Consider the following 14,303-nt stretch of genomic DNA (forward strand, 5'->3'; position numbering starts at 1 on the left):
AAACACATTATAGCATTGACAAATCCAGAATCTTGTTTTTTCAGCAAGACTGTCTGCAGTAATAGTCCAGTCACTATTTTATAAAATGTTCAGTTAAGATAGATGCCCAGATCTTCTCTTACACAGCCTCAGCAAGGGAAGAAATATCTCAGCAGTCAGCAATCACCATGCTCAGGAATCTGCCAAGTCTACTTGATCTTTGGAATAACTTCAGTAACAGGACAGGAGGGTCAGTCACATGTCAGCTAACTTACTTCCTTCTGGGCATGCTGGCTGAAGAGACATCCACCTATCTCCTTTGCCTATGAAAATATAAACAAATAGCCCCTCTCTTTGGGGTGTCATTCATGTGAAAAGGGAATGATTATTAAGCTTTTGCATTTCTTCATGCCCTTTATGTCCTTCTGTCTCCAAATGTGCTTGCGTCCTTCTAGAGGGAGTCCATCAGCTTTATTCTGCAAAAACATAAGTACACAGCTCTTTCTTCAGGAGTTTGTGAATCTAATGGAATGTTGCTCTCTTTCTTTAACAAAAAGAAGGGTTCCCACCAGATTGAACTGATTTGAGTGAAATTCTGGTATTTCCCTTGAATATTACTTTTTTCTGTTTTTCTGACATATTTTGCTCTCCTTGTTATTTTGCAGGTTTGCTCAGAGAAGAGAACGGTGAGTGCAATATTTTCATCCTTATGAATAGGGAGTAATGAAAGGGTGACATTCCTAGAAGACAATAGGGTGTTTCCATAAGCATCTTCAGATATTGCAGTCTCTCATGACTTACCTCCCAACAATTTAGTGATATCAAACTTTTGGCAGACTAAATGGTTTATTTTGTGTTTTACTACATTTGCATCTGTTAGTCAACTAAAATAAGACAAAGCAAGTTGCATTTCTTGCTAACTTTGAAGTTAAAAATGTAAAAAGGAAAGGTCATGATTCCTAGTCTTTGAGACTTGTTATTCATGCAATACAATTGCTTTTATTTCTGACTTAATCTATTTAAACTTAACTTCTCTGAAGCTAGAAAAATTTGTTGTTGTTTTCTTTGGCTTATAAGATTAGCTGCATCTAACAATTCATGTATGTGTGATGTCTAAATAGAGAAGTGGGTCCAGCCTGTGTGATCATGAGGTGATTACAGGAGGAGGTAACACAAGTCCAAAAATGCAGAACCAAATTTATATATAGGTGTTTAGATGGAGTGGAGGCCTAAAACCCATCTGCAAGATATTTGGGTACTCCCTGTCAGCAGGGCAACATGGAAAAGATGATAAATTCAGCGTGCAATATGATATTAATGAACAACATAATTAATCTCCAGTTCATCAGTATTTATTCACCCCGCTGCTATTGTTTTTATCTCTTTAATGAAGTTAGATTTGCATACATGCATTTATATATTTAAGATTTTGCAGTACATGAAAACAAGATAGCGCTCCAGAACAGTTACAGGAGTAATGGCTCCTTGAGGGTGTTGAAATGGAGAGGGCATGAAAATGGGAGAATTAGGGGATGATATTACAACTTTACTCTATGGGATTGAATAGCAGAAATGAAAGTGAATGGATATATTGGGTTGTGAATGATATTTCAAAAACCTATTACAAAACAAACAAAATAGAGAAGTGCATTAAGAAAGAAATAGATTGGTTTTATTTTCAAATACGTGAATGTTGCCATCTAGTTTGACTGTGTGTGAATCCTGAAATCATTGCACAATGAGGTTTATAATTTGCAAATAAACCAAACATTTTTTATGTGGCATTGCAAAGGAAAAAGAACCTACATTTTAAGAATTTGAAGACAGTAATTTAAAGGATTACATGCCCCGCCTCTGTCCCCTCCCAAACCTGAAGATACAGTTTTCATGCAATAGCAATACAATGATTTAAAGGAGTATCATACCTTGAATGTGAGGGTGTGAATCCAATGGAACGTTGGTCTGATGATTAATGGAAAGGAATGGGTGCTTTCTATTTCTTTTCTAATATACTTTTGCTCTCTCTGTTACTTTGCAGATTCACTGAGAGAGAATAATCGTGAGTGCATTCTTTTCATCCATATGGGGGAAAAGGGGGTATTTAAAGAGAACCCCTCCTTAAGAGCTGTAGAGGATATTTATCATTACATTGGTATTGTGTAGTCTCTTAAAGAGCTGTAGAGAATATCTATCAGCACTTTGGCATTAAATAGTCTATGATGGCCTCACCTCTTTAATTGAGCTTTACTGAACCTCTTTATGCCAATTAGAGAGGTAATTTTGTATTTCTGTTATATTGCATCTTTTGAAATGAGTCAAAGGAAAGAATGATGCACTCCTTGTGAATTTTAAAGGTAAAAAATATCCACGAAGGATCAAGTGTCCTAGTCTGTATGAATAAGGGAATTTTTTTTTCACGGTACCATGCCCACCTCTGCCCCGATCGATGGTTCACCTGGAGGGAGAGAGAGAGACATTTAATGCTAGCCCAGGTTTTTATATTCTCCGGTACATGCTAGTCCCTATCACAGGAAGAGGTTGTGCTATAGGTAATGCAATAACGGGAGCGTATAATCTAGGCCTATCCACACAATAGGAAGAGGAGGGCTTGGGTGGTATGCATGTGACAAGATGGGAGGATCCTAGATACAGGAGGTGGCCTATCTTCTGCTTTTCACAGAGCTGGTTTGGCTTGTTCCCTGGCTCAACTGATAGAGACCATTATCAGTAGGGTGTGAACTCTGCATACAGGAACTAAGACCATGGTGGCAAGCCTGAGGGAGAATTAATCTATTGTCCCCAGAAGCAGGGGGCAGGCCAACTCCAGTGCTGGAGGAAAGCTGTCTGGCAGCCATTGCATTTAGGGAGGATGTCTGTAAACATCTGACTTCCTCCCACAAGTCCCCCATTTTTTTATACATAGAATACAGAAGACACATGGGTGACATGGTAATTTTCTATACATTAAAAAGTTTTCAAGGCAAAACTTCACTATCCAAATAACATATCCCAAAATTCAGATTTATAGAAAGGTTTAGGCTACAGATGCCGGGGGTAAAGTCCCCGTATGGTCAACTGCTATTGGAGAAATTTTTGAGAGACATTGGACTCTGTGGGGGGAAAACATAGATCCAATTGGGAATGTCTGCTTCTATAGGGAGAATGAATCAACCATGTGCTCACTTTAAGACAGCACAGCACTAAGGGAAAAACTGTGGAAATGATAGACAACTGCAGGTAAATGTATCTGGACTATATCTCCAACTACCAGTGTGGCGGTCTTCCAGCGTTGGAATACTAGTCTTCCAGATTCCCTTGGTACCAGTCAGGGAATAAGTCCCGGTTTTATCTCCCTACAATGCTAGTGCCCCACATTTGCCCTTACTGACTTGCTTTTAAGATTTGATGGTGTCATGGAGGCAACATGGTCTCTCTTCATATCTCTCAACTTCCTATGGAAGCGACATGAGACTGTGAGCATCAAAATTATGATGAATAGCAATACAGTCAAAATGGAGCTTAAGCTGTGTGAGATACTTTGAGCCCAATCTCAGGGGTCCAACACTTCCATTTCACTCACCAACTGTTTAATCACCTCAGAGCCAAGACTTGCCTCCAGTCTGTATTTAAATGTATATAGACAACAGCCTTTTTAAGCTGATCAACATCTAATGAAATGTTTCCCTCAAACGCTTGAAAATGTGTCTTAAACAAATCCCAATCATGCAATGTTACGTTTTATAGGTTAGGAGTTACATAGAAATCAATTACATTCCAATCACATTATACCATTGACAAGTCCGTAATCTTGGTTTTTTCAGCAAAACTATCTGCAGTAATAGTCCAGTCACTATTGCGTAAAATGTTCAGTTAAGATAGATGCCCAGATCTTCTCTTACACAGCCTCCGCAAGGGAAGAAATATCTCAGCAGTCAGCAATCACCATGCTCAGGAATCTGCCAAGTCTACTTGATCTTTGGAATAACTTCAGTAACAGGACAGGAGGGTCAGTCACATGTCAGCTAACTTACTTCCTTCTGGGCATGCTGGCTGAAGAGACATCCACCTATCTCCTTTGCCTATGAAAATATAAACAAATAGCCCCTCTCTTTGGGGTGTCATTCATGTGAAAAGGGAATGATTATTAAGCTTTTGCATTTCTTCATGCCCTTTATGTCCTTCTGTCTCCAAATGTGCTTGCGTCCTTCTAGAGGGAGTCCATCAGCTTTATTCTGCAAAAACATAAGTACACAGCTCTTTCTTCAGGAGTTTGTGAATCTAATGGAATGTTGCTCTCTTTCTTTAACAAAAAGAAGGGTTCCCACCAGATTGAACTGATTTGAGTGAAATTCTGGTATTTCCCTTGAATATTACTTTTTTCAGTGTTTTTGGCATATTTTGCTCTCCTTGATATTTTGCAGGTTCACTCAGAGAAGAGAATGGTGAGTGCAATATTTTCATCCTTATGAAGAAGTAATAAAAGGGTGATAGTCCTAGAAGACAATCGGGTGTTTCCATAAGCATCTTCAGATATTGCCATCTCTCATGACTTACCTCCCCAAAATTTAGAGATATCAAACTTTTGGGGAGACTTAATGGTTTATTTTATGTTTTACTACATTTGCATCTCTAAATCAACTAAAAAAAGAGAGAAAAAAGTTGCATTTCTCGCTAACTTTGAAGGTAAAAATGTAAAAAGGTAAGATCATGATTCCTAGTCTTTGAGACTTGTTACTCATGCAATAAAATTGCTTTTGTTTCTGACTTAATCTATTTAAACTTAACTTCCCTGAAGCTAGAAAAAAAATTTTTTTTGGCTTATAAGATTAGCTGCATCTAACAATTCATGTATGTGTGATATCTAAATAGAGAAGTGGGTCCAGCCTGTGTGATCATGAGGTGATTACAGGATTAGGTAACACAAGTCCAAAAATGCAGAACCAAATTTACATATAGGTGTTTAGATGGAGTGGAGGCCTAAAACCCATCTGCAAGATTTTTGGGTATTCCCTGTCAGTAGGGCGACATGGAAAGGATGATTAACTCAGTGTGCAATATGATATTGATGAACAACATAATTAATCTCTAGTTCATCAATATTTATTCACTTCTCTGCTATTGTTTTTACTTCTTTGATTTAGTTAGATTTGCATGCGTTCATTTGTATATATAAGATTATGAAGTACATGAAAACAAGGTTGATGACCCTCCAAAAAAAGTTAAAGGAGTAATGTGGCTCCTTCAGGGTGTTGAAATGGAAAAGGAAGGAAAATGGGAGAATTAGTAGATCATCTTACAACTTTACTCTATTGGATTGAACAGCAGAAATGAAAGTGACTGGATATATTGGATTGTGAAAGATAATTCAAAAAACTATTTCATAACATATAAAATAGAGATGTGCGTTAAGAAAGAAATAGATTAGTTTCATTTTCAAACAGGTGAATGCTACCATCTAGTTTCACTATGTGTGCATCCTGAAATCATTACACAATGAGGTTTATAATTTGTAAATAAACCATGCATTTTCATGTTGGCATTGCAAAGGAAAAAGAACCTATATTTTTTAGAATTTAAAGACAATACTTTAAAGGAAAACATGAACCCCCCCTTTGTCCCCTCCCAAACCTGAAGATACAGTTCTTCATGCAACAGCAATACAATGATTTAAAGGAGTATCATACCTTGAGTGTGAGGGTGTGAAACCTATGTACCACTGGGGTTATGGTTAATGGAAATGAAGGTGTGCTGATACTTTTATATGAATGTCTTGAGTTTCTCTTCTTCCCATTGAAAAATAATTCTATTTGCTTTCTAATATAATTTTGCTCTCTGTTACTTTGCAGATTCACTGAATGAGGATAATCGTGAGTGCATTCTTTTCATCCATATGAAAAAAAGAGAGTAATAAAAGAGAACCCCTCGTAAAGAGCTTAGAGTTTTTCTATCAGTACCTTGGCATTAAGTAGTCTATGATGGCCTCACTTAATAATTGAGCTTCATTGAACCTTTTGTGCCAATTAGAGAGGTAATTTTATATTTCAGTTGCATTGCATCTGTTGAAATGAGTCAAAGGAATGTATGATGCACTTCTTGTGAATTTTGAAAGTAAAAAGTATCCACGAAGGATTAAGATTCCTAGTCTATATACATAAGGGAATTTTTTTCTCATGGTACCATGCTCTCTTTGGCCCCGCTTGACGGGTCACCTGGAGGGAGAGAGAGACACTTAATGGTAGCCCAGGCTTTTATACTCTCTGGGGACATGCTAGCCCAATCACAAGAAGCGTTGTGCTATAGGTAATTCCATAAGGGGACAGGTGATCTAGGGGTATCTACACAATAGGAAAAGGAGGGGTTGGGTGGAATACATGTGGCAAGATGAGAGGATCCTACATTTAGGAGGTGGCATAGCTTTCCATGTCACAGAGCCAGTTTGACTTGTTCCCTGGCTCAACTGATAGAGACCATTAGCAGTAGGGTGTGAACTCTGCCTACAGGAACCAAGCTCATGGTCTCAAGCATTAGGGAGAAGCAATACATTGTCCCCAGCAGCAGGGAGCAAGCCCACCCCAGTGGTGGGATGCAGCTGTCTGGCAGCCATTGCCTTTAGGTAGGATGTGTGTAAACATCTGACCCCCACAAGTCCCCATTTTGTTTTATATGTAGAATTCAAAAGCCACATGGGTCACATGATTATTTTCTATACATTAAAAAACTTTTAAGACAAAACTTCATCATCCAATTAATATAGCCTAAAATTCAGGCTTATAGAAACATTTAGAATCCAGGTGCAGGGGTTAAAGACCCCTTATGCCCAACTGCTATTGGAGGAATGTATGAGAGAGACTGGATGCCTTGGCGGGAAAACATAGATCCAAATAGGAATGTCTGCTGCGATATGGAGAATGAATCAACCATGTGCTCACTTCAAGGTAGCACACCTTTAAGGGAGAAACTGTGGAAAGGACAGATAACCACGGGAATATGTACCTGGACTATGTCTCCAACTACCAGAGAGGCGGTCTTCCAGCCATGGAATACTAGTCTTCCAGATTCCTTCGGTACCACTCAGGGAATAAGTCCCAGTTTTATCTCCCTACAGTGCTAGAGTCCCACATTTGCCCTTACTGCATTGTGTTCAAGGTTTGATGGTGTCACGGAGGCAACATGGTCTCTCTTCATATCTCTCAGCTTCCTACAGGAGCGACAGGAGACTGTGATCATCAAAATTATGATGAATAGCAATACAGTCAGAATGGAGCTTAAGCTGTGTGAGATACTTTGAGCCCAATCTCAGGGGTCCAACACTCCATGCCACTCAACAAATGTTTAATCACATCAGAGCCAGAAGATGCCTCCAGACTGTATTTGAATGTATAGAAAATAGCCATTTACCCAATCATGCAATGTTACATTATATAGGTTAGGAGTTACAAAAATATCAGTTACATTCCAAACACATTATAGCATTGACAAATCCAAAATCTTATTTTTTCAGCAAAACTGTCTGCAGTAATAGTCCAGTCAGTATTGTGTAAAATGTTCCATTAAGACAGAGGCCCAGATCTTCTCTTACACAGCCTCAGCAATGGAGGAAATGTCTCAGCAGTCAGCAATCATCATCCTCAGCAATCTGCCAGCTCTACTTGACCTTTTGAATAACTTCAGTAACAGGACAGGGTTGGGTCACATATCAGCTTCTCTCCTTTCTTCTGGGCATGGTGGCTGAAGAGAAATCCACCTATTTCCTTTGTCTATGAAAATATAAACAAGTAGCCCCTCTCTTTGTGGTGTCATTCACCTGAAAAGGGAATGATGATTAAGCTTTTGCAGTTCCTTCATGTCCTTTATGTCCATCTTTCTCCAAATGTGTTTGCATCCTTCTAAAGGGAGTCCATCAGCTTTATTCTGCAAAAATATAAATGCACAGCCCTTTCTTCAGGTGAATGGCCCCGGATACCAAACGCGATTTCCATCTTCTTGACATTTCTTAGGATTGATTTTCTCTGTAGAAGTAAAAATTTGTTTTATCTACCCTAATAGTGTTATAAGCTTCTAGTAAGGAGGAAATTTTTTTTTTGTTAAATTGACCAAATGAAATTTGTCCTACATAAAATTCCTCTTCTCCCCCTTCGGTTTTCACAATTTAGATCTCAAAACATTGCTGGCAATCTCAGTTAACTCACTTGGTTTTGAATCAGTAAAACCACTACTCAGATAGCCTTCATTGTTATGTAAATTCTGGCTTTCTGCTCTCAGAGAATTAACAGGGCTAACTAATTGAGAGAACATCTTTCCATACCTTGAAAGACTGAATCATTTTTTAATAAATTTATTCAACTGTTCTTTAAGTAACTTACAAAACACATTTTAGCTCCAATAAGGTTATAGGCTCAATTAGGACGTTTTGCCTTTCACGCTTCTCACACTGTATGCTTTTACAATCTTGCAATAGTCTCTCTTGGTTAACTTCACACATTCCTTCCATGCTGGACTTAGAGGAAGTTAATGGGAGGGTCTTAGGCCCTCCTGAATGCCCTAAAGAAATGATTCCACATCCAAAGTTTAAAAACCTTTTCCCTTCAATTTTTAATTCCACGTGGGACGCTGTTGTTTCCACCCACAGCATTACAGAACACCCCTTGATTTAAAGGGTGCTTGGCTTCTCAACTACTCTTTCCTGGTAGGCATACATTTTGACTCTAGAAATGCAAGGAAGCAAAAATTGGCTTAAGGGATCTTCCTTCTTTATAAACCATGGTATATCAGAATCCATCACCGCCCTTACTCTTTCATAATCCTGTTCAATAATTCCAGCAATACGTTGAGAATTCAGCTTGGACTTTCCTAATGAACATCCTATATTTGTTTTAGGTAGTGAACCCCAATTACTGCTCTTAATAATTTCTGATTCAATTACAGCCTTTGGCTTTTCCTCACAAGTCTTATCACTCCAGTATCAATTTGAATTTCTTGAGTACTTAGGTTAAAACTTCCTGATAAAAACTGTAGTACTCTTTCAATCAGAGGCTGTTGCTCTTTAGAATCAGCAAACTGCTGCGAGAGTTTCTGAGGCTTCTCTTGGTTAACCAGAGTTATAGCAGCCAGAACAGGGACTATTCTTTTGCCTGTTTTGTGAGGTTTGGTCTTCTCCGTGAGATTAGGGGATGCCTGTAATTTCTCTTTGAGATCTTTGCTCTAGCAGGCAGACACCTTGCCTCCCATGTTCTGCTGTGCGGAGTCTGTACCAAACTCCTTCCTCAATTACCTGTGTTCCATTCAGAGGGCCTCAGAGCATGCCCATTTATACCTTTTTTGGCTGAACGTTACTTCCATTTAAATGTCTTCTATTGCTAAAATTTGAATGGCCACTCATTGTCCAGTGACTACATCTCTCACAGCAGGGGCAAAATCCAGTTTCCTGAGTCTTTTCCACTGTGAATCATCCTATTCTTTTGTAATATCTGCCTGCAGTCTCTCTGGGAATGTCCCTTTGCTCCACTTGTAAAGAATCTCCATTGAGGTTTGTAGTAGGTTGCGAAAGCAACAGCCAGGAAGTTGTCCCTGTGCTCATCTCTCCCTACATCCCTGCATAGCCTGATATAATCTAACAGCGTGCTCTGTCCCTTGAAAGGGTGTATGGCAGCCTGACAGATGTATTCAATTTCTCAAATGCTAACATAAAAATAGGATTATCTGTTGTCCTTTTGTCTGCCACGTTCTTGTGGACAGCATCCTGCTATTTTATTTATTTATTTATTTATTTATTTTTGAACATCCAAAACGTTTTAATAGCAGGACCGGATCTGGGGTTAGTTTTTGTAGCCTCGGCTGGCACGTCGGCCTCTGGCCCGCTCGAACTTCCGGCCCTTGGAGCGAACATAGGGTTTGGTGTGACTGTGGGGGGTCCCTGGCGCTTTGCCGAAATGCCTGTATACCTCGCAGCCCTTGCGTGGACCAGACAGCAGGACAGTGCCACAGCCCTTGGGAGAGTCCAGGGCCAGCTGGTCAAAGGTGAGAATCTTGCCCCCGGCCTTGAGGATGCGGCTGCGGGCCCGGCTGCTCACTCGCAGGGCACACACCTTCAGCTTGGGCACCTCTTGCACCCGCACGTCATCCGTTATGGTCCCCACGACCACAGCGGTCTTGTTTTCTCGGCCAGGAAGCTTCATCTTCCGGATCATCCGAGAGAGCGACAGGGGCGGCTGGTTGGTGCGACTCATGAACAGTCTCTTCAGCACAACCTGGTTGAAGGTGGAGTTGTTCCGTCGGGCCAGAAACCTGTATAGCTTGACCAGGAGGCGCAGGTAGATGTCCTGGCTCTTGGGTTCCTTGCGACGAACCTTTCGGTCCTTGTTGTGGCGGATGTCCACTCCCATGATGGCGCCTCCTGCTCAGCCGGGTCCGGAAAGAGGCATCCTGCTATTTTAATTGTGCCTCAATTGTGATATAATTCTCATCTCCTAGCAACTGATGAATCCCCATATCTATGCCTTCTTCTGCATTTTTGCGTGTTCGTGCAAGGGCTGCTTCGTTCCACACCATCTGATATTGTAAAGATTCTGAAGGGGAAAAGCACCTCTTTGTCAAAGTTTTCCAGTCTGCCGGGATCCAATATTCCATGTCTGCCATATTCCTCACCATACCAATTACAAATAGTGAATCCAGAACATAACTAGATACTGCTTGCGTGAGATCTTTCCGTAGCTTAAAGGGAAAGGCAGTATATCGCCTTTCTTGATTCCCTTCCAGGACCTGCTCGTCAGGCTCCCTCTCTGTTATTCTAACTGGACAAGCTCTTCTGAATTCTAAATCTTGAGCTATACTCATCACCATCCGTGAGAGCAAAGGTGCTTTCCTACTCCCTAACTCTTTGCTTCTCATTTTCTGAGACTCACTTTCTACTTTAATTCTCTCTATTTTCATTTCCTTTGATCTAATCTCTTCTCCTCCAGCACTGGTTTTCTTGATAGCATTGTGATTCCCTGCACTATATTCTGGTGGGGCAGATGTTTCTAGTCTGCTATCTGCTGATTCAAACTTAGTTTTCTCAGCTACACCTAAAATCTTCCCATCTGCCTGAAATTCATTCTGCCTGCTTCTCACCTGACTTAAGTCTATGTAGTTTCAAAGTTTCTCTCTGATCTCATGGTCTTGCTCCTAACTTTGAAGGTAAAAATATAAGGTGTAAAAATGAAGGATCATGATTCCTAGTCTTTATGAATACAAGAGACATATTACTCATGCAGTAAATTTTTTCCTTCTGATTTAATCTATTTAAACTTAACTTCCCTGAAGCTAGAAATATTTGTTTTTATTTCGCTAATGTGATTAACTGCATGTAAAAATTCACATAACTGTGATACCTAAGTAGGGAAGTGCTTCCTGCCAGTGTGATTATGAGGTGACTACAGTATTTGGAGTGCAGGCAAACATAAAGAGATATAAAAACCAACAACAAACCCATAATTTTTAAAGGAAAGCACCATCCACAACAGGTCAACAGTTCTTTTTATTACAGCCGATTTCATATCTGAAGGCATGGAAGAAAATGAGGCGCATGAACAAACTACTGAAACACTCACCGCAAATATGTATTAAACCAACTGTGTCTGCACAAATGTACTACCCTAGAGGTATCCTTTCTGATGCATAGTGACCTTGGAGAGCATGGTCAGATTGCTTCTATTGGTTTAGCACACTTTCCCTCTGTGCAGGAGGGGAAAGCCTGCTGTTTCTACTGTGGAGTGGCTGACAGTTTCAACTGCTGATCTTGCTGTTAGCACATCAACTTGTGACCACCAGAGAGAAAAGGATGAAAAATTCAGTAATTCCCTAATATATAACAAAATTAAATAGAATATTTAATAAAAAGAAGTCAGAAGTTATTAAGAATTACAACAATGTTCAAAAGGGGCAAAGAGGAGATGAAATAATAAGGTGTTCAGTTATAACCTGGTTAGAACTCTAGATTCCACTTTCCATTGCACACTGTGAGACACCAAATGTATTCACCTACATGGTCTATGTTCACAGGGGATTTACCAGGTATTAATCCATGACTATATCCCTATCAATATTTGGCCAATTAAACTGATATAATTTTAAATGGATCTAAAAGGTGATCAAATAAGATGTTTCATTGTTACCTAACCAGATATACTCAAATGTTCTCTACAATAATTTCTCTCTGATAACAACTCTGTTCCCATCGCTGTATTATGGTCAGAGGTTATTCCTCAGAGGCTTAATAGAAATATAAAGCTTTCCTATGACTTGTTTGCTGAGACTGTCATCTATGACCTTCTCCAAAGCAGTGTTTGGTATGAAAGCTCTGGTATCATTCCCTCCTCAATCATTTACAATCCATGGATCACAAGTCCATGTGGTCTTTCTTGACTCTTCACCTGTCCTTTCAAGTGTTTGAAAGGATTTGTTTTCAACAAAAAATATCCATGGGAATATAGACACTTTATTCTTAAGACATGTTTGAAGTAGGATCAGTCTTGACTATAAATATGTGATCCAATGGAATGGTGGTCATTTGCTTAAATAAAAGGAAGGGGCTCTGGCACATTTAACTTAATTGCTTGAATTTATGTTATTCCTTTTGAGAATTACTTCTATTTGTTTTACTCATGTAGTTTTGGTCTCTTTATTATTTTTAAGATTCACTGAAAAAGAGAACAGTGAGAGTAATATTTTCATCCATTTCAAACGAGAGTCATAAAATAGCAACATTCATCAAATTCTGAAGAGAATATCTGTCAGTACCAAGGGATTGTGTAGTCTACAATGGCCTATTCTCTTAATAATTTAGTGTCATTGAACCTCTTTATGTTGACTGGGAAGTTAATTTTGTATTTTAGTTTATTTGCATGTTGTTGGAGTAAAAGTAAAGAAAGATAGATTTCTTGCTAACATTTAAGGTGAAATGTATAAATGAAAGATAAAGTTCATTTTTCCTTATACTTATAATCTGTGCAATCAATTGTTTTTTATCCTGTTTAATCTATTTAAAGTTAACTTATTTGAAACTAGAAATATTTCCTTTGCTTTGACTACTAAAATGAGTTTGATCTATATTTTACATAACTGACATATCTAAATAGAGAAGTTCTTTGTGAAAATCAATTGTTTTCTCGTTTCCAATAAGGGAATATTAAAGTCAGTTTCACTATGGAATTATTCTGAATTCATTAAAGTATGGTGTTTATAGTTTACATGTAAGCCAAACGTTGTGATTTTTACATTGCAAAAAAAAAATGCATAAAATTTTAAGACTGAGAAAATTTCACCAAAAAAGCATAATTAGAAGAGGAAACATTATTGTCAACCCTTTCCTTACTCTACCTAAACAATGTAGCTTTCTGGCTCATGGTGACCCTAGAGAGCAGGGAGAACTGCCTTTGTTGGTTTAGGAGAGTATAACTATTACAGGAGAAGAAAGCCTGATTTTTCCTCCTCTGGAGAGGATTGTGGTTTCAAACTGCTGACCTTGCAGTTAGCAGCCCAACTTGTAACCACTGGATAGAAAAGGTTTGAAAAGCTAAACAATTTTAAAACTCAGTCAAAAATAGCAAAGGGGAGAGTAAGACCCTTGTTTCCATCATTTATGAAGACATAGCGTGTAACCTACCATTAAAGAACACACTGTTATTTAAATTCATTGTAAGTTATTTTATTTCTCTAAGTATGTCTAATTATTTTACTCAAAATAATCAAGGAACCCAAACAGCAGTTTTATTGTTTTCACTAAGATAGCAAAAGGAGATAATACATTTTTGGAAAATATGGAATCTGTCCTGTTAGTACTGTGCCACTACATAGGCCTTATTTTTCTCCTGGAAAGCCCACCTATTTGAAGATGAAATGCTGCATTTGTAACTAGCTTCAATTTACTTGTAAATTAATTTTAACACTATTTATCATGCTTTCCAATAATTATTTTTAAGACAGGTTTTTGGAACACAGAGCACATATCATATAATTACAGCAGTAAGGTTTGTGCAATCATTACCACAATCAATTCTTAACCATTTTCTTCTTTCCTACACTCCTTATTAGGAGTTCCCGGTCTCCATTCAATCTACTGCAGTACCCCAAAACTATGTAATTGGGTTATGCTCTCTATAGATTTATCCATCCTGGATGTAACGTACTGAAAAATACAAAAAAGCACAACGCAAATAAACAAAAACCTCACAATCTGCAATAGAAAAGCAGACAGATGATATTAATAGCTAGAAAAAATTTTTAAATGTTGAAGGGGACATCAAATGATAAGGTGTTTAATTTTAATCTAGGTACATATGCTATCA

At 38.6% G+C, this 14,303-nt stretch overlaps 1 protein-coding gene across 1 annotated transcript; it reads right to left on the reverse strand.

Moving 5' to 3' along the window:
* Positions 1-9,739: 9,739 nt before the first annotated feature.
* LOC142453044 (large ribosomal subunit protein eL18-like) lies at positions 9,740-10,393 on the reverse strand. Its single transcript, XM_075554171.1, has one exon. The coding sequence runs from the start codon at positions 10,359-10,361 to the stop codon at positions 9,795-9,797; it is 567 nt and encodes a 188-aa protein (XP_075410286.1). The 5' UTR covers positions 10,362-10,393; the 3' UTR covers positions 9,740-9,794.
* Between the last annotated feature and the right edge of the window lie 3,910 nt (positions 10,394-14,303).

The sequence above is a fragment of the Tenrec ecaudatus genome, chromosome 7, assembly GCF_050624435.1.
Source record: "Tenrec ecaudatus isolate mTenEca1 chromosome 7, mTenEca1.hap1, whole genome shotgun sequence".
In the NCBI taxonomy this organism is placed as follows: domain Eukaryota; kingdom Metazoa; phylum Chordata; class Mammalia; order Afrosoricida; family Tenrecidae; genus Tenrec; species Tenrec ecaudatus.